Source organism: Brassica napus, chromosome C7 (assembly GCF_020379485.1).
Source record: "Brassica napus cultivar Da-Ae chromosome C7, Da-Ae, whole genome shotgun sequence".
Classification (NCBI taxonomy): Eukaryota; Viridiplantae; Streptophyta; class Magnoliopsida; order Brassicales; family Brassicaceae; genus Brassica; species Brassica napus.
Genome location: NC_063450.1, coordinates 4,247,540 through 4,274,194, shown reverse-complemented (window position 1 = coordinate 4,274,194; position 26,655 = coordinate 4,247,540). Strand labels below are relative to the sequence as shown.

General features: G+C 33.3%; 1 protein-coding gene and 1 long non-coding RNA gene across 3 annotated transcripts; one reads left to right on the top strand and one right to left on the bottom strand.

Moving 5' to 3' along the window:
- The first annotated feature begins 889 nt into the window (after positions 1-889).
- Positions 890-1,450, top strand: LOC106354949 (uncharacterized mitochondrial protein AtMg00310-like). The gene has a single exon (XM_013794984.2). The coding sequence runs from the start codon at positions 890-892 to the stop codon at positions 1,448-1,450; it is 561 nt and encodes a 186-aa protein (XP_013650438.2).
- A 2,425-nt stretch (positions 1,451-3,875) lies between these two features.
- Positions 3,876-5,678, bottom strand: LOC106356138. Of its 2 annotated transcripts, none has more exons than XR_007326683.1 (5): positions 5,366-5,678; positions 5,036-5,240; positions 4,387-4,509; positions 4,181-4,270; positions 3,876-4,097 (listed from the first exon to the last, which is right to left on the bottom strand). It is a non-coding gene; the product is annotated as an uncharacterized LOC106356138 (long non-coding RNA). The 2 variants fall into 2 exon arrangements; XR_001271985.3 differs by having other exon boundaries at positions 5,036-5,275; positions 5,366-5,667.
- Between the last annotated feature and the right edge of the window lie 20,977 nt (positions 5,679-26,655).

The following is a 26,655-nucleotide window of genomic DNA, read 5'->3' as shown; positions in this document are numbered from 1 at the left end:
TCGGACAGTTCCTTATCAGTCCGTAACCGTCTTTGACGGTTTCCCAGTAACTCCCAGCAGTTCCAACTGCTCTTTAACTGCCTTAGCGGTTCCAGAACTCAACTGTTCATAAACCGTCCCAGTCAGTTAAGCCGTCCAGTAACCACCTGGAACCATCATGTAACTGTTCTGGTAACTATTTTGTAACCGTTCCAGTAACTGATCCTGCCATTCTCCTTAGCTAATCAGTTCATGTTCAGCTCAGTATCTGTTCCCGTCAGAACGTATACCAGTCAGTCCACACATTGACTAACTGATCTCAGATGACAAGTCCAGCTGCCTCGTCTGAATCGTTCCAGCTTAGTCCGACAAGCTTGACTGCTATGTTCGGACAGACAATATCGTCTTAACCTGACCAGTACCATCCATATGACATGTCCAACATGTCTGTCCCGTCTGATCAGTCCGACCTTGGACTGATCCAGTTCAGACTATGGGACGGGGATGTTACACAAGTCCTCCGATATCTCATCTCCTCTTTGCAGATGCCAGCCTCTTCTTCTGTAAAGCAGTCCCAGAACAATGAAACAGCCTACTCAACGCTCTAAACACTTATGGAATTGGCTCTGGACAAAGAATTAATCTTGAGAAATCAGCTATCACTTTCGGTAAAAAAGTGCCCCAAGAAAATATGGAAAACCTGCAGAATATCTTAGGCATTACAACTTAAAGCGGCAATGGAAAATATTTAGGCATCCCGGAGCTACTCCAAGGCTCTAAGACCCAGGCCTTTGCCTATGTCCAAAACAATCTTCATAAGAAAGTTAATGGATGGACGGCAAAATACCTTTCCAGAGCCGGCAAAGAAGTCATGATCAAATCTGTAGTAGCAGCCATTCCGACATTCCCAATGTCGTTCTACCTCCTCCCTAAAGGACTATGTAAAAAGATATCTAGTGCGACATCTAATTTTTGGTGGGGCTCTGGCCCAACCTCAAAAGGTATGCATTGGATATCATGGGACAAACTCTGCCTCTCCAAGAAGGATGGAGGGATTGGGTTCCGATTGCTCGAAGAATTTAATATAGCTTTATTAGCTAAACAACTTTGGCGATTGGAACACAACCCAAATTCTTTACTTACAAGAGTCCTTAAAGGGAGGTATTTTCGAAATTCACATCTTTTCAAAGCACCAAAAGCTTCAAGACAATCCTATGGTTGGAGAAGCATTATGGCTGCAAAAGATCTTGTCACTAAAGGTCTTAGACGAACAATAGGAACAGGGGAAGATGCACTGGTTTGGCATGACTCGTGGATACCGGATGAGACCGCCAGGCCTCCTACGATAACACATGATTATGATCCGAACTTGAGAGTGTCTGACCTAATCGATCCTGTGAAAAAGAGTGGAACATTCCTAAACTCAGGAATTTGCTCCACCCCAATGACATACCGTTGGTTCGAAGCTTAAATCTCAATAGAAATCCCAGTCGGGATGGATATTGCTGGAACCTAACCACTTCTGGGAAATACTCGGTCAAGTCAGGCTACATGCTTGCAAGATCAAAACCAGATGAGGATACTGAATTTAGGAATCAGCTACCTTCCCTCAACCCGCTCAAGAAAAAAATTTGGAAAGTCAAAAGCGGAAAAAAAATCTGCCATTTTATGTGGCAGATTCTATCAGGGGCAATTTCAGTCAATGAAAGACTTTTCAAAAGACATATTGGGAACGATCCTAGCTGCCCAAGATGTGGCTATGCTGAGGAAACTATTAACTACACGTTTTTTACATGCCCTCCTGCTATGCAATGCTGGGCCCTCTCAACGATTCCTTCGGCTCCGGGAGTCTTTCCATATGAAAATCTCTATACCAATATGGATTACCTCCTCTGAAGATCCAATTCGGGTGGAACTATGGAGGAATTAACCAGGGTCTTCCCTTGGATTATTTGGTATATATGGAAAGGCCGGAACGAAAAGTTGTTTAATGGACGTGACTTCTCACCTATGGACACGATTGATCTGGCGATACGTGAATGTAATGCATGGTTTTTGGCCAATGAAGAGATCGACCCATGTGAAAGCACCATGGAATGCATACCAAGAACCCCCACTGAGGTACCATATGTAGGGTGGACGGATCGTGGAAAAATGATGAAACCACGAGTGGAGTAGGCTGGATCCTACAGCTACAAGACGGCTCAATAGATATCCTCAGGCTCCAAGGCTGCCATAGACAAATCTCACCGCTTCATACTGAACTAAAAAGTTTGATATGGGCTCTGAAATGTTTATCTCGCAATCAGCGTTACTGCAATTATTTTGTTACTGACTCTCAAGAGCTAGTCAAAATGATCGCTACACCTGAAGACTGGCCAGCCTTTGCAGCTGAACTTAACGAGTTTAAAACTCTGTGGACGCACTACCAAGATGGACAAGTGGTCTACAAGAGCAGATCCAGTAACACCAAAGCAGACTTCCTCGCAAGACATGCTCGAACAAGGAAGCGTGTTTTCTCATATATTAACACGTGTGTGCCACACTGGATCGACATTCGCAACTTGGCTTTCGCCGATTCATACTAAGATTTATCTTTGTATCTCATCGTGAAAAAAAAAAAAAAAAAGAAGCAAAAGTGTAACTGTTTTAATTGGTTTTTCATGTTTATTATACTTTGACTTGTAATTAGATTTTTTTAAAAAAATTGTCGACTGACCTAGGGCTGTTCAATATGGTAAAACCGAACCGTACCGAACCGAACCGAACCGAAATAGACAATATGGTTTGGTTTTGGTATATACCATATAAACCGAATGGATATAATTTTATAAAAACCGTAGGATTTGGATATGGTTTGGTATATAACCGATTAAACCGAATAACCGAACAAAACCGACTAAAAGTAGAAACATGTAAATATGTATCTATTTTATAACAATACATGAATATCTATTTGTTATATAAGTTAAATTTGTGTTAATAACTATTACCATAATGTTATAGTAATAAAGAACAATTTGTAAAAAAATTGAACTATAATTAAATAACAATACATCGCAATTCAGACATCTTATTTTTAAGTTTTTTTTTTTATCTTTTTGCTTTATTTTAGTATTCACTAAATTAATATGAAGATTATAAATTTGATAGAAAATAATTAATAGAAAATTTTCATAATTTTTTTCTTATCTATAAACAAACAGAGTTTCGTGTTCAAACGAAAAAGCATGACTTTAATGAACACTAAATATGAAAGAGTGAAAAAACTTTTCTTTCATGTTTCTGTTTTGTTTCATATTTTTATTTTCAAAATTTCAGGCTCTGATTTTAGTTATAGATTTGATTATTTTATTTGATGGTAGAAGCATTTTTACTTTTTTGTTCATTTATTTGAACATGTAATATATTTTTAATAAATGACTGTGTTGATAATATGATTCTAAAATTCTTTTTATATGATCTCAAACTAAATAATTATATTTTTTGGTATAAACCGAATAAACCAAAAACTGACGGTATATAAACTGAACCGAACCGAAGTAAATATGGATTTAGAATGGTAGTTATATTTTACTAACCGAAATACCGAAAACCGAAAAAAACCGAACCTAAACCGAACCGATATCCGGATTGAACACCCCTAGACTGACCACAGAAAATCTATGTTGAACTTTTAGCTCAAACCTTAAACCGGTCACCACCAGTTTCTTCCATGTAAACCAGATCAAACCAATCGTCTTTCTCTATGCCAAAGATTTGCAAGCCCGGTTCACCGGTTTCCTCTCACTTTTAGTCCAATTAGTTTCTCCCACGTTTATAAACTCTTTATTTGGGCCGTGCCATATTTTGAAGCTGTGATTTGTTTTGATGATGTTATACTTGCTGCTTTTTTGTAACAACCTATTACGTTTTTCTGTTACGTCTTCCATAAATTTTGAGTTATTTCCTATTACATGATTTTGTTCTATAGTTTTAACGGGTTGATTGCATAAATATAATGATTTAAAGAATGAACTACTTGTGAATCACTAAAATGATTCCCTATCACTCATGAAACATATTTTTCCAAAAAGTTCTAGACTTGTAGCAGAAAAATGAAGTTAATCCAAAAGAAGCTGCATAACAATGAATAACTCAGTTAGCGAGTAATCATTAGCTCTACAGAATTGTACTTACAGAAACGTCAAACATCACCAACCTGAAAGAAACTGTTTGAATCCTCTTCCTCTTGAGGCTCCTCAATCGATATTACATACACGCGTAAATGTTTTGCACACCATTGGCTTATCTACATGAAGTGGAGCAAGAGAAGATAAATACATAAACACTCTGGAGCTGAGGTTCGGGCCGTAAGCAGCAAAAGGGAAAATATAGTACATCAATACCAGAAGTAAGATATTGTACCTTAAGGGACACGTCAATACATGTGATGTCTTCCCAAGTGTAAATAATGCCGTCAATGATGATTTGAAACATGCCACAACATACCATTTAAAGCATGTATAGTTCTCTTAGTCCAAGTGAATCCTAAAAGTAAACCAGAAATGCATGTGACAGATAAACATGACGCAGATACAACTTAAGCGCTAAAACGTTCAACATCATTATCCTGAATTCTCTATTCTCACCATATTAACCATACAAAATTCTCTATCCTCACGTTTAAATCTTTTCTTTTCTTTCAAACTAAAACGAAAAGATTTAATTTCGGAATGTATAAATATCAATCTTAATCAGAACTTAGGAGATTGAAATCACTGAACAAAGATAATATATAGACCAAACGTCTCTTGAAATGGAATAAATTATGCATATGGTGGAAGATGAGAACCCGATTTTTAAGAGATCCACCCAAAAAATTCTCGCATTTTACAGGGAAAGATTGGCTTCCATGAACAAAGATAGGAGGGGGGGAGATGGTTGTTTTTAAAACAATTTGAGGAATGCAAAACAATCATTTGCCATCTCACTCTCTGATATTACTCGAGTCAAACAGTAAATACATGCTTTCTAGCTCCTTTCTACTAAATTGCAGAAAGAGGGATAACTATACCTTAGGCATACTACTTAGAGCTTCGGAATATTGACCTATGTTCCACCAACTCAGTCCTGTGACTGATATTTGGAATGTCGTCTTCTTCTGTAGAACTGGCCGACACTGGAACAGACACGTTTCTCTGCCAAAATAGCTAACGGTGGCTCCGTTGAAGTAATTGTTTTGAGTCGTCGGGAACCAAACCGTGAGGATTTGGAACAATCTTATTCATATGATCGAATCTCATCAGCATCAATACTGAAAATAAACTTGTATAGCCATTCTTAGCTCTAGAAATCTATACTATCGAGAGGAATGAAGATATGAGTTTCAATGGAATGAGATTACCTATTTATAGTGATAAAGACCACGTTTGATTTCATCTGATTTTCGTAACGATCCCAGAATTCTTTTGCTGGTGAGATGAAAATCAATCGAAAAGACACAACCGCCGGATTCTAACAGGTTTTCATCGGAATTAATGGCAAAACATAATAATACAGATGGAGATTCGATGGCAGTAAGAAGAACAGTCTTTTACTATCTCGTCGGCGACGCAGAGTCGCAGACTTTCGCATACGAAGAGAAGAGAGTTAAGAGAGAGACGGTTGAAATTAATAGGAAACCATTACAGCCCACTAAAAGGACCGATTGATTTGGGTGAACACATGTCACTCTCCCCTTGATTTACTTAATGACGTGGCTCTCTCAGGGGAGAGCAAACACAACTTAATAATAGATAGATAGATATAGATTAACCGTTCAGTGTTACAAAAAAAAAAAAAAAAAGATTAACCGTTCAAGAAAAAAATATTTCATTAAATTCCTGGGATTACACTAATTAGCTGAACTTAGAAGTCATAATATTCACTCTACCAAGATCGTTCCCCGATGTCGACTAGCATATAATTAATTAGTCTCACCACTAATAAGCCCGGTCATAATATTTATAACCCGAAATCTGAACCGAACCTGATCCATACCCGGTCAGAAATGTTAAAAATGTTCGAATGAGTCTTGTAAGGTGGTACAAAACATATCTGAACCTGAAGTATTATTAACCGAACCCGAACGGGTAACCCGAAAAACCAAAAAAAACCAAAAAATTCGAAGAAACCGATCCGAATGTCCAAAATAAGATACAATATAATATATAAAACATGAATATATACTTCAAATATTCAATTTCATATTTATTTTGATATGTTATCTAACAATAAAATTTAAATAATTACCTTAAATACTTAAGGGCAAATCTCCAAAATCGCACATTTCTAAGTTTATATCACAAAAATAGCACTCAAAAACTAAAATGACCAAAATAGCATTTTATCTTTTGAAAATTTTAATTTTTTTATTTTTCAAAATTTGAAATCTTATCCCCAAAACTTCATTTCTCAACTCTAAACCCTAAACCCTAAACTCTAAACCCTAAACTCTAAACCCTAAACCCTAAACCCTAAACCGAAACCCTAAACTCTAAACCGTAAACCCTAAACTCTAAACCCTAAACCCTAAACTCTAAACCCTAAATCCTAAACTCTAAACCCTAAACCCTAAACCCTAAATCCTAAACCCCACCCTTTAACTCTAAACCCTAAGTTTGTGACTTTTGATAAAACATTAAGTGCTATTTTTGTGACTTTTGACCTTGAGTGCTAGTTTGGGAACAAAAACTTGATTTAGTGTTATTTTTGTCTTTTTCTCAATACTTAATTATATATAAATAAGTATATATTTCTTATGTTTTACTTTTAAATTTTAGATTATATTTCTGGTATATCCGAACCGATCCGATATAACCCGAATCCGAATGATACTCCGTATGATTATTTTATGGGTTCTGTGATGTGATACAAAACCGATTGAACCTGATGTGTTATATCCGAACCCGGCCCGTATTTGCAAATTTACTAGAATGAGACCTCGGAGGTGTTATAAAAAAGAACAAAAATCCGACCCGAATGACAACGGGTACCCGAACGCCCAGGCCTACTCCTCCCAAAGCAAAAGAAATGAGACCCATGACTGTTAACTAGTCAGTAACGAATCGAACCTTACACATATGGTTAAACATTTTTAGATATAGCACTTCAATTTTTTTTGAATACCAAGAAGTCCGGAGCCGAAGTCTGTAATTCCTCATACCCGAAATCATAGAATGTAAGAATCAAAACTTACGGGAACCTCTGACACAATACCTCTGGTTGCAATGTCTTTTTTATTTCAACTAATTGTGTTTTACAATTTTACAACTTCAAGTTCAACTGATATGTGGGTTTAACGAGTAGTATGGATCTTGAGTTGAGAATTTTTACCCATTCAAACAAAGATATGCAAAATAGATTTTAATAAAAAGTGATACAATTAGTTTTAACTCTTGAAGTTTGTCTAATTAAAATATTTGAGGTTAGTGATAGTGAAAGGGTTAGTTAAAAATCTATTTGATAGGAATCAATATTATTAAAACATAAGCATAAAGTTGGACCCAACTTACTTTTAGGTAAAACAATTTTAAAATACTATATAATATAATTAATACCCCTACATTATCCTTAAGCTTAATGAATTTATATATAACAAAACCACCCTAAATTCTCCCCTTATTTATGGTAAGAATTGATGTCAAAAAAAATTTATGGTAAGAATTTAAATGAAATGTTTATTAATGATTTTTTTACTAAATAATATTATTTATAGAAACAAACATTAACGTCTCTAAATCTTAACTTATTTAACCAAAAATAATATTTTTAATTAGGTTGTTAACATATCTTAATTTCCCTCCAACGATTTAAATTTATACTTTCACAGTAGTAACAGATAAAAATTTTGAAATATTTCTTATACAATCCGACATCTTTAAACTTATTCCTCAAACAGTATAAATAACAAAACAAACTAATATTGTCATATAAATAAATTTTGGTTTTCTCTAATATTATTTTCTTCATTTTTTTGAATAGTAAAAAAATTCATCAAAGTACAAAAAAAACTACAAATCTAATAGTTTCTTAATTTTATGTCCGATTTAAAAATATATAAAATTTACCAGGATTAGGTCACGGGTTAATGATAAATTTTTAGATTTTTACTGGGGTTTATCAGATTTTAACTAACAAAATTTTCATTTAATTGGAACCGGATTATATATGGATCACTGGGTTTACCAGTTCAACCGCGGGTCTGGATCAGATAGGAAAACACCAAATATCTTTTTTTAACATAAATATGTAGATCAAAAATAAAAAAATAGTATTCACTACCAACTAACATTTTTACCTAGAAATCAAATATGCGCTTTAAAAGTGCAGGTCAAACCTAGTCTATCTTATTAAAATAGAAACATTAAGTTGGACTCAACTTGAGCCTAGGTAGAATATTAAAAAAATTATATTATATATATGTTTGCTTAACCTATAATATTACTAACTCACCCTTAAATATAGTCTAATTATGGTAATACTAATCTAACATTTCTTCACACAAAAAAAAATCAATCAATTTAAGAAACATTCCAAAAACAAAATAAACATATCTAAAAATAAAGTAGAACCTCTATAAATTAATACTCGACAAATTAATAATCTCTATAAATTAATAAATTTCGCGGATCCCAACTTGGACTGATTCAACATTTGACACAAATCGATAACATAATAAAATAATAATTTTTAGAAACTTTTATGTAAATATATGGTCTCATTAAAATTATAAATTTATAATTTATATGTATACATATTTTATATAAGTAAGAATCTATTATTATATTGTTTGTTTTACATTCACAATGTAATTATCTTTATATCTTTATATTTTTGATACCTAAAAATGGTTTTCATCATTGACGAGCTTAATTTCATTATTCACATGTAGTAAATCTATATTTGAACTTTCAATATGTTTGTTCTTGAAATGTCAAATTTATCAAAATGATCAATATAAATCTATAATTTAATGATTATTACCATTATTTACAAATGATAACACACACGGGTCAGTCCAATCCTGATTCTAACCTAAATGATAATAATTTTTTTGGTTAACTATATTGAATTAAAAAAAATTGAAGGTCGTTAGCCCATTTAATTTACTAATCGAAATTGGTTTGCACTAATTTAAAATTACTTCACAAACCCAAAAATAATTTAAATAACTTACTGTACAAATAAAAGGTCAAATAATTTTTAACCCAAGAAAATATAAATATGAAAACTTTAATATTTACAACAATAGGTTATTTATAATAGAAATATTTTGGACATAAGAAAAAAGTATTAGACCTAAAACTCGGAACTCTGATGGTCGTAATAAAGGTTTGGGAATCAACACAAAATACGAAGGGGTTAACTATTAAAGCATGTAACCAATCAGAGTCTTTGGAATTCACTTTTGGATTAATAAACCACTAGGATAAGAGGGTGAGTATATAGAAATTATCGATAATTTTTTTATATATTTGATAATTTTATTAATATATATACAATATTTTTTGTTGTTATTATATAATTTATTTTCGATGGATCAGATCAATTTTTAGTAAAAATGATGGAACAAAACTATAATTAATACATCATGGGTTGATCGGATTGGACATTAAACAAATTATGACATAAAAAACTTATTTTTTCCATTGAACACATTCTTGAAAAAAGTGAACAATATTGTTTTCACAGTTGAATTATTTTAACTTTTATCTTTCTTATGGTTTTGAAAGCTTTCAAATCAACCATCGAATTGATACAAGTCATTTTAATGTTTTTAGTCGTATATTTAAGGAAAACTTACATTTTTCTAATTTAAAGTCGTTTAAAAAAAATTCAAAATATAACATATAAGAAAAAATTTAACATATAAGAAAAATATAATATGTAAGGTGTCCTCATTTTTGTATTTTAAAATTGTTTTTTTATAAAAATATAACATATAAGGTTTCTTCATTTTTGTAATTTAATGTCATTTTAAAAAATTCCAAATATAACATATAAGAAAAAATCTAATTTTTTTATTATATGGTTAATGTGATTGTTTATTTTTTAATAATATAAAATTAAACAAAATGAAGAAGGATGCAAAAATTGTAATCAAAACTTTATTATTCATAATCATTAATTGCCATATATATGTAAATCATATTAGGTAATTTCGTAACTTTTATTTAGGGAAAGAATACACACTTCTTATATTTTAGGTTAATATAATGTTCTCTAGTGGACATTAAACAAATTATGACATAAAAACCTTATTTTTTCCCTCGAACACATTCTTGAAAAAGTGAGCAGTATTATTTTCACAGTTGAATTATTTTGACTTTTATCTTCCATATGGTTTTGAAAGCTTTCAAATCAACCATCGAACTGATACATGTCATTTTAATGTTTTTAGTCGTATACTTTAGGAAAACTTACATTTTTGTAATTTAAAGTCGTTTTAAAAAATTCAAAATATAACATTTAAGAAAAAATATAACATATAAGAAATATATAACATATAAGGTGTCCTCATTTTTGTATTTTAAAGTCGTTTTAAAAAAAAATAACATATAAGGTTTCCTCATTTTTGTAATTTAATGTCATTTTTTAAAAATTCCAAATATAACATATAAAAAAAAATCTAATTTTTTTATTATAAGGTTCATGTGATTGCTTATTTTTTTAATAATATAAAATTAAACAAAATGAAGAAGGATGCAAAAATTGTTATCAAATCTTTATTATTCATAATCATTAATTGTCATATATATGTAAATCATATTTGGTAATTTCGTAGTTTTTATTTAGGGAAAAAATACACACTTCTTATATTTTAGGTTAATATAATGTTCTCTATTGGACATTAAACAAATTATGACATAAAAACCTTATTTTTCCCTCGAACACACTCTTGAAAAAGTGAACAGTATTGTTTTTACAGTTGAATTATTTTGACTTTTATCTTCCATATGGTTTTGAAAGCTTTCAAATCAACCATCGAACTCATACATGTCATTTTAATGTTTTTAGTCGTATACTTAAGGAAAACTTACATTTTTTGTAATTTAAAGTTGTTTTAAAAAATTCAAAATATAACATTTAAGAAAAAATATAACATATAAGAAATATATAACATATAAGGTGTCCTCATTTTTGTATTTTAAAGTCGTTTTAAATGAATTGTATAACATATTATGTTTCCTCATTTTTGTAATTTAATGTCATTTTGAAAAATTCCAAATATAAAATATAAGAAAAAATATAATTTTTTTATTATATGGTTAATGTGATTGTTTATTTTTTTTAATAATATAAAATTAAACAAAATGAAGAAGGATTCAAAAATTGTTATCAAATCTTTATTATTCATAATCATTAATTGCCATATATATGTAAATCATATTAGGTAATTTCGTAGATTTTATTTAGGGAAATAATACGCACATTTTATATTTTAGGCTAATATAATGTTTTCTAGTAGACATTAAACAAATTATGACATAAAAACATTATTTTTTCCTTGAACACATTCTTGAAAAAGTGAACAATATTGTTTTCACAGTTCAATTATTTTGACTTTTATCTTCCATATGGTTTTGAAAGCTTTCAAATCAACCATCGAACTGATACATGTCATTTTAATGTTTTTAGTCGTATACTTAAGGAAAACTTGCATTTTTGTAATTTAAATTCGTTTTAAAAAATTCAAAATATAACATATAAGAAAAAATATAACTTATAAGAAAAATATAACATATAAGGTGTCCTCATTTTTGTATTTTAAAGTCGTTTTAAAAAAAAAATATAACATATAAGGTTTCTTCATTTTTGTAATTTAATGTCTTTTTTAAAAATTCTAAATATAACATATAAGAATAAATCTAATTTTTTTTGTTATATGGTTAATGTGATTGTTTATTTTTTTTAACAATATAAAATTAAACAAAATGAAGAAGGATGCAAAAATTGTTATCAAATCTTTATTATTCATAATCATTAATTGGCATATATATGTAAATCATATTAGGTAATTTCGTACCTTTTATTTAGGGAAAGAATACACACTTCTTATATTTTAGATTAATATAATGTTCTCTAGTGGACATTAAACTAATTATGACATAAAAATCTTATTTTTTCACTCGAATACATTCTTGAAAAAGTGAACAGTATTGTTTTCACAGTTGAATTATTTTCACTTTTATCTTACATATGGTTTTGAAAGCTTTCAAATAAACCATCGAACTGATACATGTCATTTTAATATTTTTAGTCGTATACTTAAGAAAAACTTACATTTTAGTAATTTAAAGTCATTTTAAAAAATTCAAAATATAACATATAAGAAAAAAACTAACATATAAGAAAAATATAACATATAAGGTGTCCTCATTTTTGTTTTTAAAGTCGTTTTTTAAAAAAAAATATAACATATAAGATTTCCTCATTTTTGTAATTTAAAAGCATTTTAAAAAATTCAAAATATAACATAGAAGAAAAAATCTATTTTTTTTATTATATAGTTAATGTGATTGTTTATTTTTTTTAATAATATAAAATTAAACAAAAATGAAAAAGGATGCAAAAATTGTTATCAAATCTTTATTATTAATAATAATTAATTGTCATATATATGTAAATCAAATTAGGTAATTCTGTAGCTTTTATTTAAGGAAAAAATACACACTTCTTATATTTTAGGTTAATATAATGTTCTCTAGTGGACCTTAAAAAAATTATGACATAAAAACCTTATTTTTTCCCTCGAATACATTCTTGAAAAAAGTGAACAGTATTGTTTCCACAGTTAAATTATTTTGACTTTTATCTTCCATATGGTTTTGAAAGCTTTCAAATCTACCATCGAATTGATACATGTCATTTTAATGTTTTTAGTCGTATACTTAAGGAAAACTTACATTTTTGTAATTTAAGTCGTTTTAAAAAATTTCAAAATATAACATATTAGAAAATTCTAATGTATAAGAAATATATAACATATAAGGTGTCTTCATTTTTGTATTTTAAAGTCGTTTTAAAAAAATATATATATAACATATAAGGTTTCCTCATTTTTTGTAATTTAAAGTCATTTTAAAAAATTCAAAATATAACATATAAGAAAAAATCTAATTTTTTTTATTATATGGTTAATGTGATTGTTTAATTTTTTTAAATAATATAAATTTAAACAAAAATGAAGAAGGATGCAAAAATTGTTATCAAATCTTTATTATTCATAACCATTAATTGCCATATATATGTAAATCATATTAGGTAATTCCGTAGCTTTTATTTAAAGAAATAATACGAACTTCTTATATTTTAGGTTAATATAATGTTCTCTAGTGTTATATAATTATGAAATAATGTGACACCATTAGATTAAACTATACTTTATATTAGATGCTCTAGAATTCTTTGAAATGGAATTTAGAAGGCATTTAAAGTGTCACCTAGGATTTGAGATTTTTTTTAATTAATACAAAATTAAGGTTCTAATTTTTTAAATGCTTCCCAATTAATATATAGGGGATGCTATTTTATTAGTTTGTGGACCAAATGAAATTTGTAAACGAAATTTAAGGGTTAGTAATTTTCATTTCTTGCTCCTCAAAAACTGTTCAGCAGATTTTAAATTGAGGCATCTTTCACAGGCTGTTTTGTGGTTCACAGCAATGTTTCCGTACATTCTTATAAACACATAATGTAAATCATATAATATCATCCCATGAATCTAATTGTACGGGAGAATTTCATGTTTACCACTTTCATGCTACCGTGAACTCGGCCGATCACCTCTAACTCATTACGGGAGAATTTCATGTTTGCCACTTTCAAGTTACCGATTACTCGGCCGAGAACTCGTTACGCAGTGGGTCACCGTGGCGAGTTAGAGGTGATCGGTGCAATTATTCGGCAAACCGATTTCTGTCCACCATGAACGTTGTTTAACAAAAATCGCCGATTAGTTAACTAAACCGTGGAATCTACCGTGGAACAATTACTTACTTTCTCTAATTTATAAGTTCAAGATTGTAACTTTTGTTGAGAATCAATCAAAATTGTGTATTAAACATCAGAAGATCATTCAAAACTGTTTAACAAATGTGAAAATGGTGAAAATGGACAAGTAGAGTATATATTCTACAGACATTCGAGAGGAAGGAGATGATGGCATTATAGTAAACACAATTTACTTACCTTGAACACGTGTTATGTAAGACCATATAAGAAATATATAATTAAATATGTATACAATTCATTAAAGACTGAAATTAATTACAAAAACAGCAACATACTCACCTCAAAACCCTGATCTATCATGTATTTAGCCTAAAACTCATATAATTGGGTATTTATTTAAAAATTATGAATCCCAATACCTGTTTTATACGTATATATATAAAGTATTATACATAAAAAGTACAAAAATTTCCACCCCGAGTACTCCTCGTATTTATCCCGCGTTTTTAATAAATCGCTAGGCCCGTGTGCACCGCAGGCGTAGCGCCTAGCGAGTTTCCGAACAAGGGTTTTACATATGATATAACTATGGGAAAGAAATTTAAAGGAGTAGTAAATTCACAAAACCTATGTTTTTTATTTTATGTCAATAATTTTACCGAGTAAATTCACTCTAGAATAAAATAAATATATAAGTTTTAAATAAGATAATAAAAATAGTAAAAATAATAAAATAATAAAAATTTATATTATCATTAGTTGTGAATAAATTAAATATTTAAAATAAATTTCTATTATTTTATTTATTTTTTTATTCATCTTGAATTTTAGTGAACAATAAAATAGATTATCCAACTTCATATAATAATAGTTAGTGAAAAAAGGATTAGATACTCCACAATTATTTTATTTTATTCTTATTAAGAGTATGACTTTTTGGATAATATAATTTTGTGGTCGTTTTTATTTGTTAAGAGCATTATTTTGTGTGTTTTAGTGTGTTATGTAGTAGTAGGTGATAGGTTAATATATTTTGTGTTTTTTTTTCCAGTAATGTGTTGTTGTATATATAGCACTTGTTAGTAGTGAATTGAGAATATAATGTAAAAACATATTGAATTTCAATAACTTTGCATTTAGGCATTTGTCGATTTTAAGATTAATGGTTTCAACGTCAAAATTGTATTTTATTTTTTTCATATTTTTGAACATTATGACTTTTAAGATCTTTTTTCCTCTCCCCCAATATTTTGACTTTGAGCCGTCACCATCTCTGTTTTTCGTTTACCTTTCTAGTGTGCGGTGCTTCTCACCATCATCGGAAAAAGACTCACCTCCTACTCTTGTTCTTCCTCGCCTTCTTCGTCGGTGAGATTATACGGAATTTGTTGTAAATCGACTTTATGAGTTCTCAGTTATGTGGTTGTTTCTCACAACGTTGTAGGCTTTTCCAGTTAATATTGGTTGCTCCTCTTCTTCCTTAGATTTCTGCTGATGTTAGGAACTGCATCTCCTTGGGTTGGGTCAGATTTTAGTCGTCTTTGATGTTGTCTTCCTCGTCCTTGGCTTACCGTCAATAGTCCTTGCTCGTCTTGGTTTTCAAGCACTACAGGAAATTGGTGTATTGATAGAATAATATAGTAGCGTTTAAGTGTGTTTTGCTCTTGTTTGTGTTTTAGTAGTGTTTTGCTTTTTCTAAACGCTACTAATAAGTTGTCATATAAAACGAGATTGTCACGTTTAGTTATTCATAGCACTTTTTTGAGAAAATGCTATCTATGTTAAGCGCGGAAACCTAATTAGTGAAGCGCCTGAGACTTTTCGAAACTTAGTCTCCCTCTCGTTGTTTCCCTCTAACTCTCATTTTCAGACTCCCTCCATCGAAGCTTCATGAACCATTGTTTCCCTCTAACTCTCATTTTTTCAGATTCCCTCCATCAAACTTTCAGTGTCCCTCTCGTTTTCAGACTTCGAACTCTCAGTCTAACAATCAGATTCGTTCTTTTTCCCCCAATTCTCATCAACAATTCCGTCGCTCTCCTCCGTATCTCACTGCCGAAGAACAAGTTCTAATTAAGGTTCGTCAATCTTAGCGATTGTTCATTCTCGTCATTTAGGGTTAGCGGGTTTAGATTCGTAGAGATAATCTTAGCGATTGTTCGTTCTCCGTTTCCTTTGTTTTATGTTTCTCGATTCTGATTCTCGAAAACCATCTCATTTTTTGCATTGACACTGTGAAATTGGAGCTGTGTTCTGAGATGGACAAGTCATGGGTTTGGCTTCCAAGGTATGTTTACTTAATCTTTTACGCTTGCTTATTTTGTAAATGAAAATTAGGCTCTGAAGTTTATATAACTTTTTAATCGTTTGATATATTATGAAAAGGGGGCAACTGATTTCGTGAATAAATCAGCGTTGAGGTTGGGTAATCCTCTGCAAATCTTTTGTCCCTGTGTCGACTGTCGGAACATGTGTCATCAAACTCTAAACACAGCCGTGGAGCATTTTGCTCGCGTGTATGTTCATAGCGCTTCTAAAACCGCTACTATATGAATCGGTAGCGTTTTTCCGACGCTACTAACAAAGGATTTTCCTGTAGTGAAGATATAATTTTTGAGGATCTGAATTCTATGCTCTCTTTCATAGCTCGAGGACAACTCCACAGTTTGTTGATTTTTTTTGTCTATATTTCCCTCTCTGTTTTCTCATCTTGTTGCAGTTTCATCGCTGCTTGCATCTCTTGTACGATCCCTTTCACCATGCTTACCATTCCAGGTTTGGATAATGTTTTCGTTCGTGTATGCTATATGGGCTTTGAAGGTTATTTCTGGTCTCAAGCTTATTCTCTGATTTCGTGGTGGTTGGTTTCTATTATCCCTCTCTCATGTTGTTTCTCTTCTTCCCATGTTTCCTTTGGTATAGGTGTGCGGAATTAGTCTCTTGGAGCTTTGGTCCCTTCTATCAAGAACTTTGTGTTTCTTCACTTGCGTGGGCGCCTTGTATGTTTTTGTTTAGTTTGTGAGGTTTTTTTTTTACCTTTTTGCTAGTGGTTGTGCTTTCAGTACTTTAGGCATGTATCTTCCTGCTTCTTGGTGACTTTGGTCTTCCGATTATTGTTCTCCCTCTGGTTCGCTTTCTTGGTTCTTTGCGTTGGTGCTTGATCGCACTTATTTTTGTTCGGAGGATTGCTTTGTTTCAGATTTTATCTTTCTATCTTTTATTTTATTTTTACTTGTTCTGGCCAAGACACTTTATGGTAGAATGAAGTAAGTTAGTCTTCGTTCTTGATCTCGTTCCAGCTCTAGACCTCTATTGAATTAGTGTTACTATAGCATTTTGTTTTCCCAGTGATACTGGAGGCATTATGTTTAAATTTTGTGTTGTGCTCTAGTTTTTTATTTTTAGTTTGGTTATTTTATAACTTTAATAGTAAAATAAATATATAATTTGTAAAAGAAATAATAGAAATAGTAAAAATAATAAAATGATGAAAGTTTATGTTATTTTTAGTTGTGAATAAATTGAATATTTAAAATATATTTCTATTATTTTACTTATTTTTTAAATTTTAGTGACCAATAAAATAGATTCTCAAATTATAATAATATTTAATGTGAGAAAGATTAGATAATGCACAATTAGAAAGTGATGGCACAAATTGTAATAATTTAAAAGAAAAATGATCTAAAATACAAAAAAAACAATATGTGGACACATGTCAACAAATTCTTCTTCCACATGTCATAAGAAGAGAATAAAGTCTACTTTATATATACAAATAGATGTGATAGTAAATGGGGACCCCAAGATATGGTTTTGGACTGGGGAGGAGCATGTGGATTGAATTAAATGCATTGTTTGTTTGTATTCTTGTTTTGAATCTTTGATACATTTCCACAAATGCACCACGTGTGTTACACTTTGAAACTTTATGCATTTCCTACCAAATTATTCATTAATTATTAATACAGTATATATTTGTATATGTAAGATTTATTTTTTCAGAGAATGAAAAGGACATGGAAGTATGGAACACGGAGTGAAACAGAGTGGCTCTACAGTTCCTCGTGTTTGGTTGGTTAATATTGTTGATGTAAAGGAGACACCACAGTAGTACTGCAGAAAGTAAATCGAGAGGCAAAACAGTACAAGCAAATACTTATGTTTTATTAGAATCTCTTTTAAACAATCTATTACAAGATCTGCTTAATTCAGCTTTTACATGTCTAGTGTTAACACCCTAACACACGCTACTGAACGATTCCTAAGCTACAAAACTTATGTCTCTCTTCCGTCAGTACTTCAGCACTTGCTTCAGCACGACCAAGACCACACTCAAGAGCTTTTCTCTCTCTCTATAAAATCAGCCTCTATGTCTGTATCTTTTTCCCGACGACCCTTAGAGCTATTTTATCATTAACTCCATGTTCTTGAAACCCTAGTCTCCAAGGCAACATGGATATGGACATCTTCCATAACATTAAGTGCAACTTTCATTTTCTTGGAATGCACTTATTCCTCTTTTTTTAAGTCATAAACTTGCTCCCCAAGTTTATTCCTCTTGCCTTTTGTCCAAGATACTCCTTTGCTCTCCAAGTCTCCACGACTCCAGCTCAGCATCTTGACTCCACATGGTCTTCACCATTCAACATGTCGTCTGCGTCAGCAATTACTTCAATGACTACTTCAGGGCAGACATCTTGCATCTTCAATCTCCCTCTTTTAGCTTTGTATGCCAATCAAGCACAACATGTTTCTGGTTCAATAACCACGTTCCTCACCTGGAAACTTGCACACCAAATGTACTTTTCTCCCCCATGAGATAAGCACGATCTACTTCAGGATGTCCATCACCATGTTCTTCTCCCCCATGAGATATGCACTCCTTGGACCAGAACGTCACCACTTCTCCCCCTGCTTGATTGCATACTAAGCTAAAACACAGATGCTTAGATGTCAACCATTCCATCATAGTAATCATGATACAGTCCCTACTGCAGCGGAATAACAAGTACTGCATCACGATCTGACACACCTGTCGAGCTACCTCTCGACCCACTTCTATTGAGGACCTGGTTAGCTTCATGTGTCGTCTCCTTGACCATGAGCCCCTCCTCATCCACACCGAGTGCACTCTGCACTCGTTGCTATTGTCTTGGAGTGATTTCGCTATCACACTCCTGAAGATCACCTTGCATCACTTCCTGACGCACTTCGATCTCCTTCCCCTTTGTGCCACAAACAACCTCGTGTCCTGGCTCCAGACTTGATGCTCCTTGATCAACCTCAAGATCACTCCTACCAGAGCTGCATCCTTCTTCTGATGTCTCTTCCTTGATCTCATCAAGTAAGCCACTCTTGGGTAAGGACACCTCTTCAACCCTCTTGGGTTTAGTGAACGTTTTGTTCACCTTTTTGGCCATGTTTCTGCTCTTCTCACGAGCAAAACACTCCACCTTCTTGTGTCCAACCTTTCCACAGAATCAACATCACATCTGATGTTGCTTCTTGCTTGGCCTGACACAGCTGCTGATGCACCGATCAGTCTCCTTCCTTGTACCAGCTGCAAAACCATGTTTCAGAACCTCCTGCCTGACCTTCATGTTGGTGCACTGATGTACAACCTTTGGTTTGTTACTCACAGCTACGTGATGTAGAACTTTATGTCATACTCCTTGTCGCACGTCCCGACGTACTACCTGACAAGCTTCTTTGGCTCCACTTTTTGATGTGCCTCTTTGATCAACCAATTTGAAACAATCACGTCGAATATGTCCTTGAACTCCACAAGAATAACATGTTGGACCATGAATCATCATATCATATACTCTCTCAATATGTTGCTTCTCCCTCAATAGCCTGAGAAACTTTGGCCTAATATGCCCAACAACTTCACAATGATGACACACAGGTATGAAAGGTCGCTGAGATACACTCTTTACCTCTGAAATTTTCCTTTTAGCAGACGATGAAGCAGTTCTCGTTGCAGTTGCAGTCTTCACTGCAGTCTTTCCATATGAAGTAGTCCTTGCATACTTCTTAACTACTGGCTTCATTGCAGACATGGATACAGTCTCTATTTTTCTTTTTTGTGTTTCACCAGGTTTAACACGAGCTTGTCTTGTTTCTTCTTTCTCTACTTGCAGGTCCTTCTGTAGAACTTCAATAAGTGCTTCAAGACGTCTCTGTTCTTTTACTAGCACCATATTCTCCTTTCCAAGCTTTACTAACGTTCCACACACTTGTTTGTAGCACTCCCTGAGACCATCATCTAGTCCTTCATCATATTTTCCCTCCTCAGATTCAGAATCTGATTCAGATGATGTACTTGCTTCATCTTTGTGTGCACCAAAAGCAACTAGGTTGAACACTTCGTCTTTTTCTGATTCATTATCATCTTCCCTTATGAAGGATCTCTCTTTCTTCTGTATCTCACCGTGTCCAATTTTTCTCCACCTAAAGCCTTTGAATCTTCTTCTCTTGGCCATTGGACATTCCCTTTTGAAGTGTCCAAATCCTCTGCATTTATAACATTGCACATCTTTATTACTGCATGGCTCGCCATCTTCTTGCCTTTGTTTTCTCACAGCAACTTCTTCATGTCCTTGCCACTGTATCACTTCCCGTAGTACTTGGTGAAGCATGCAAATCATCTTAACCATCTCCTCTTCATCCTCTGATTTTTGACTTGTTGTTTCAGCAACTGCCAGGTTAACTTCACTATGATTGCCCACGCCATCAAGCTCCATCTCATGAGCTTTTAACATACCCACAACTTCATGAAAACTGAATTTATCTATGTCAAGAGACACAAACATTGCTGCCTTATAAGCTGTAAATTTTTCTGGCAGACACCTTAAAATTTTTTTCACCAGTTTCTTATCCTTGTAGTCCATGCCCAGAACACGAGCCTCTTGTGCTAACGCACTGAGTTGAGAACTAAAATCTGATACAGATTCATGTTCTTCCATCTTCAAGTTCTCAAATTTTGATTTGAAAAAGTCCATCCTTGAACTCTTAACCTTCTCAGTTCCTTCAAAGTGTAATTGCAGAATATCCCACGCCTCTTTTGCATTCTTGCATCCTTGAATCAGATCGAGTTGCTTCTTTTTGACTGATGTAAAAATACCACATAAAGCTTTTGCATTATACTTTGACATCTCCTTCTCACGCTTTGTCCATTTAGCCAATGGTTTGTTGACCACAACACCATCTTTATCTACTGCTTTGGGAACTTCATAGCCATCTTCTACTGATGCCCAAACATCCATATCAACACTTTGTAAGCTTGCTTTCATCTTCACTTTCCAATGCCCATATTGTTCAGGATCAAGCATAAACTCAGACACCATACTTCCTGATGTACTCTGCATTCCTTTATTTCCTCTTGCCTTCAGGATCACACCAGTAACTTAAGTGACCCGATCTGATACCACTTGTTGATGTAAAGGAGACACCACAGTAGTACTGCAGAAAGTAAATCGAGAGGCAAAACACTACAAGCAAATACTTATGCTTTATTAGAATCTCTTTTAAACAATCCATTACAAGATCTGCTTAATTCAGCTTTTACACTAACACACGCTACTGAACGATTCCTAAGCTACAAAGCTTATGTCTCTCTTCCGTCAGTACTTCAGCACTTGCTTCAGCACGACCAAGACCACACTCAAGAGCTTTTCTCTCTCTCTATAAAATCAATCTCTATGTCTGTATCTTTTTCCCGACGACCCTCTATAGCTATTTTATCATTAACTCCATGTTCTTGAAACCCTAGTCTCCAAGGCAACATGGAAATGGACATCTTCCATAACATTAAGTGCAACTTTCATTTTCTTGGAATGCACTTATTCCTCTTTTTTTAAGTCATAAACTTGCTCCCCAAGTTTATTCCTCTTGCCTTTTCTCCAAGATACTCTTTTGCTCTCCAAGTCTCCACGACTCCAGCTCAGCATCTTGACTCCACATGGTCTTCACCATTCAACATGTCGTCTGCGTCAGCAACTACTTCAACGACTACTTCAAGGCAGACATCTTGCATCTTCAAATATTGCAACGAGTCTCACCCTCTTTCAAATCCTTTTTCTTACTTTTCCTCATTTTATTTTGATAATTCGATATATTTAATAAAAATATTTGAGATTTCAAAGCGTCCATAGAAAATTATTTGAGATTTAATAATCAATAAAAAATTTTTTTTATCAAAAGTCTACTAAAATTGCAAACGGGTTTAATAGCTTAAGTACAAAAGCGGGTTTGAAGTTGCGCGTCTATTATAGGTTTAGCACAGCCCATATTTTCCTTAATCTTCATTTCGCAGTTTTTTCTAAGTTTAAGTTTTAAATTCTAAACCTCTTCTTCTATAATATCATCTTCTTTATCAAAAAAAAGAGTTTTAAATTCTAACAAGATAATTATGTTGGAAATTCATATCTATTTATAACAGTTTATAAATCAAGCTATGAATTCAGTTGCCTAGAATCTCATGTAAATACTGAAATAAATCTAGATCTTACGGTTTTGAATATACCTGGTTACTCGCAGCGGAAAGATGAATAAACCAAGTCGAGATTTCAAGCACTCCAAATGTCGTGCCTCTACCGGTATCTACACGCACACAAACTGGATCGATACGGGATGCTAGTGCCGTCGAGATCAAATCTCAAAGAACTTGACAAACTCTTTTGTCTCTTTTGCTATTAGGGTTTCACGTGAGATGTGTTGATTCTCAAAACATCACGGCACATGTTTATATAATGAACAAGTGATTAACCTAATTCATTAAAGGGCCAGGCCCATGCATGCACGTGATGGTCAAATGATAATTAATTATCATTATCATGTATATACATCTTTATGTATATCTTATAATATATATCATATATATATTATTCCTAAAACCCAATATATGTCATTGATCCAGTTTACTTAGGTGTGTGACCCTGTAGGATCATATAATATTAGTAATAGATTCTCAATCTATAGATTATAAGCGGTTTCTAGCAAAACATTATAACCACCTAATTTTATACGATTGTCGAACCTCGACTTACGACTTTAACAAGAGTAAGTACAAATGATTTTAGGACATTCCCAACAATCTCCCACTTGTACTAGAATCATCTATTCTTATAATCCCTTTGTCTCTATATCTCGACCTCAGCATAAGGCAAGAACTTGTGTCATCCTTATTAAGCTAGATCACGTTTATCGAACTCTGATTTATACTGATAAAACAAACGACTGACAATCACCTCGTTTGAGCACGGCCATGCATTTTTCAGTATCAAATCTTCGATAGGCCAAGAGATATTTATCTCCCGTTATATGGGAGGGACAAATTCCATCTTGTTCCATCCATGTTCCTTACAAACTTCATAGAACACCTAATCAATGCCTTTATAATCACCAGTTACGGCTGACATTTGACAAGGTCAAAGTGAACTAATCCACAAGGAAAGAATCATGACGAACTCAGGTCTAAGGACTATACTCTATAGTCGTAATGAAAAACTCTTATGACACTCATATAACAATCTTGCAGAGTTCTCATAGCGGGTCAGTCCGATCATGTGTTCTCTAACACATATCCATGTGATTGACTTCAATACCACATATTGAATGACTCCATAAAACTTAGTCATCAATCACCTCACATACTAGCCATTCATGGTCATTAATGTCCCACGTTAACAACCTTGACTAGGGACGTCAATAATTTATAGCATCTTTCACTTATAGGGTTTCATGATCAAGTCACATACTTGATGACCTATAAGAATGATATAAATTATTTTGGGACATTTATTTAATTATCCAATAATACAATAAATCTGAAACAATTTCATTAATTTTAAAACATAACCAAATGTATGTAAACCTGAACATCATATCATAAAAGAAAGGTCTCCCACTAGAATCAAGATCACATCTTAAGAAACTTTATGCCTATAGCAGTAGTATGACTCTCATGCTTAGGTCGTGGAAGAGGTTTAGTCAATGGATCAGCAACATTTGCATCCGTTGAGACTCTGCTAATCTTCACATCTCCTCTATCGACGATATCACGAATGAGATGATATCTCCTTTGAATGTGTTTGGATTTTTGGTGGGATCTAGGTTCCTTCGCCTGTGCGATGGCTCCATTGTTGTCACAATAAAGATCCACTGGGTTAGAAATACTCGGAACCACACCTAGTTCAACAATGAACTTCCGAATCCAAACAGCTTCCTTTGCTGCTTCAGAAGCAGCGATGTATTCAGCTTCAGTTGTTGAGTCTGCTACGGTGCTTTGCTTGGAACTCTTCCAACTCACTGCTCCTCCATTAAGACAAAAGATGAAACCAGATTGTGATCGGAAATCATCTTTGTCCGTCTGAAAGCTGGCATCAGTGTAACCACTCACAACAAGTTCATCACTTCCTCCATAGACCAAGAACTTATCCTTAGTATTTCTCAAATACTTGAGGATAGTCTTGACTGCTGTCCAGTGACTTTCACCTGGATCAGACTGGTATCGACTCGTCATGCTCAAAGCACATGCGACATCTGGACGAGTACAGAGCATGGCATACATGATAGATCCTAGAGCAGAAGCATATGGGATTCTACTCATGCGCTCTCGCTCATCATGTGTCGATGGACACTGAGTCTTGCTGAGAGTTATGCCATGGGACATCGGCAAGAAGCCTTTCTTGGAATCATGCATCTTGAATCTATGCAAAACATTATCGATATAAGTATCTTGACATAATCCAATAGTCTTATTTAATCTATCTCTATAGATTCTTATTCCAAGAATATATGCAGCTTCTCCCATGTCTTTCATTGAGAAACAACCTCCAAGCCAAGTCTTTACAGAATTAAGCATAGAAACGTCATTTCCAATGAGAAGTATGTCATCTACATACAACACTAAGAAAACAACTGCGCTCCCACTAGTCTTCTTGTAAACGCAAGGTTCTTCTTCATTTCTAATGAAATCAAACTCTTTGATAACCTCATTAAAACGAAGATTCCAGCTCGGAGATGCTTGCTTCAAACCATAAATGGAACGTTGAAGCTTGCATACTTTCCCAGCACATCCAGGGATTGTGAAACCTTCAGGTTGTGTCATGTACACATCCTCTTCGAGATTTCCATTAAGGAAAGCTGTTTTCACATCCATTTGCCAAATCTCATAGTCATAATGAGCAGCAATTGCTAGGAGAATTCGAATGGACTTAAGCATTGCAACTGGTGAATAGGTTTCATCATAGTCAATACCATGAATTTGTTTGTAACCTTTAGCCACCAATCTAGCTTTGTATATTCGTATATTACCATCCATGTCAGTTTTCTTCTTGAAAATCTATTTACACTCAATGGTTTTAACACCATCAGGTAAATCAACCAAAGTCCACACTTTGTTTACTGACATGGAGTCCATTTCGGATTCTGCGGCTTCTCGCCATTTATCGGAGTCTGGGCCCATCATAGCTTCCTCAAAGGACGTAGGTTCATCACTCTCTATTATCAATAGATCATGATGATCCGTCACCCAAACCCCATATCTAACAGGTTCGTGACGTGTCCTTTCGGACCTACGTACCTCAGGTTCCACAGGTGTAGATTCTACGACTCTTCGTAAATCTAATTGATCATCTTCCTGAGAGGATGAAACATTTCCTGTGTTTCTCGAACTTCTTCGAGTTGTACTTTACTCCCACTGTTCTTCTTAGAAAGAAACTCTCTCTCAAGAAAAACGCCACTACGAGCAACAAACACTTTGTTCTCAGTGGAGTTGTAAAAGTAATAACCTTTGGTTTCTTTGGGATAACCAACGAATAAGCATTTATAAGATTTTGGTCCAAGCTTATCTGTAAACATACGTTTGACATAAGCATCAGAACCCCAAATTTTCAGAAAAGACAAATTTGGAACCTTTCCAGTCCACATCTCATATGGAGTCTTTTCAAGTGATTTTGATGGACATCTATTCAGCGTAAACGCAGACGTTTCTAGAGCGTATCCCCAAAAGGATGGTGGAAGATCTGCATGACTCATCATAGATCGAACCATATCTAATAAAGTTCGATTTCTCCTTTCAGACACACCATTCCATTGTGGTGTTCCTGGAGGAGTGAGTTGTGAAACAATTCCACATTCTCTCAGATGATCATTAAACGCTTGACTCAAATATTCTCCACCTCGATCAGATCGAAGAGCTTTTATTTTCTTGTCAAGCTGATTTTGTACTTCATTCTGAAATTCTTTGAACTTTTCAAAAGATTCAGACTTATGTTTCATTAGATAAACATAACCATATCTACTGAAGTCGTCAGTAAATGTAATGAAGTACTGATAGTTTCCTCTAGCATGTATACTCATTGGTCCACATACATCAGTATGTATAAGTTCCAACAAGTCTTTGGCTCTTTCACCGTGTCCAGTAAAAGGAGCCTTAGCCATTTTACCCAATAAACAAGATTCACATTTTTCATATGATTCATAATCAAATGAGCTCAAAAGTCCATCACTATGAAGCTTTTGAATGCATTTCTCATTTATGTGGCCCAAACGACAATGCCAAAGAAAAGTCTGATTCGTGTCGTTGGACTTGAATCTTTTGGTACTGATATTATAGACAGGCACGCTTTGGTCTAGAATATAAAGTCCATTCTCTAATGTACCGCTACCATAAAAGATATCATTACGATC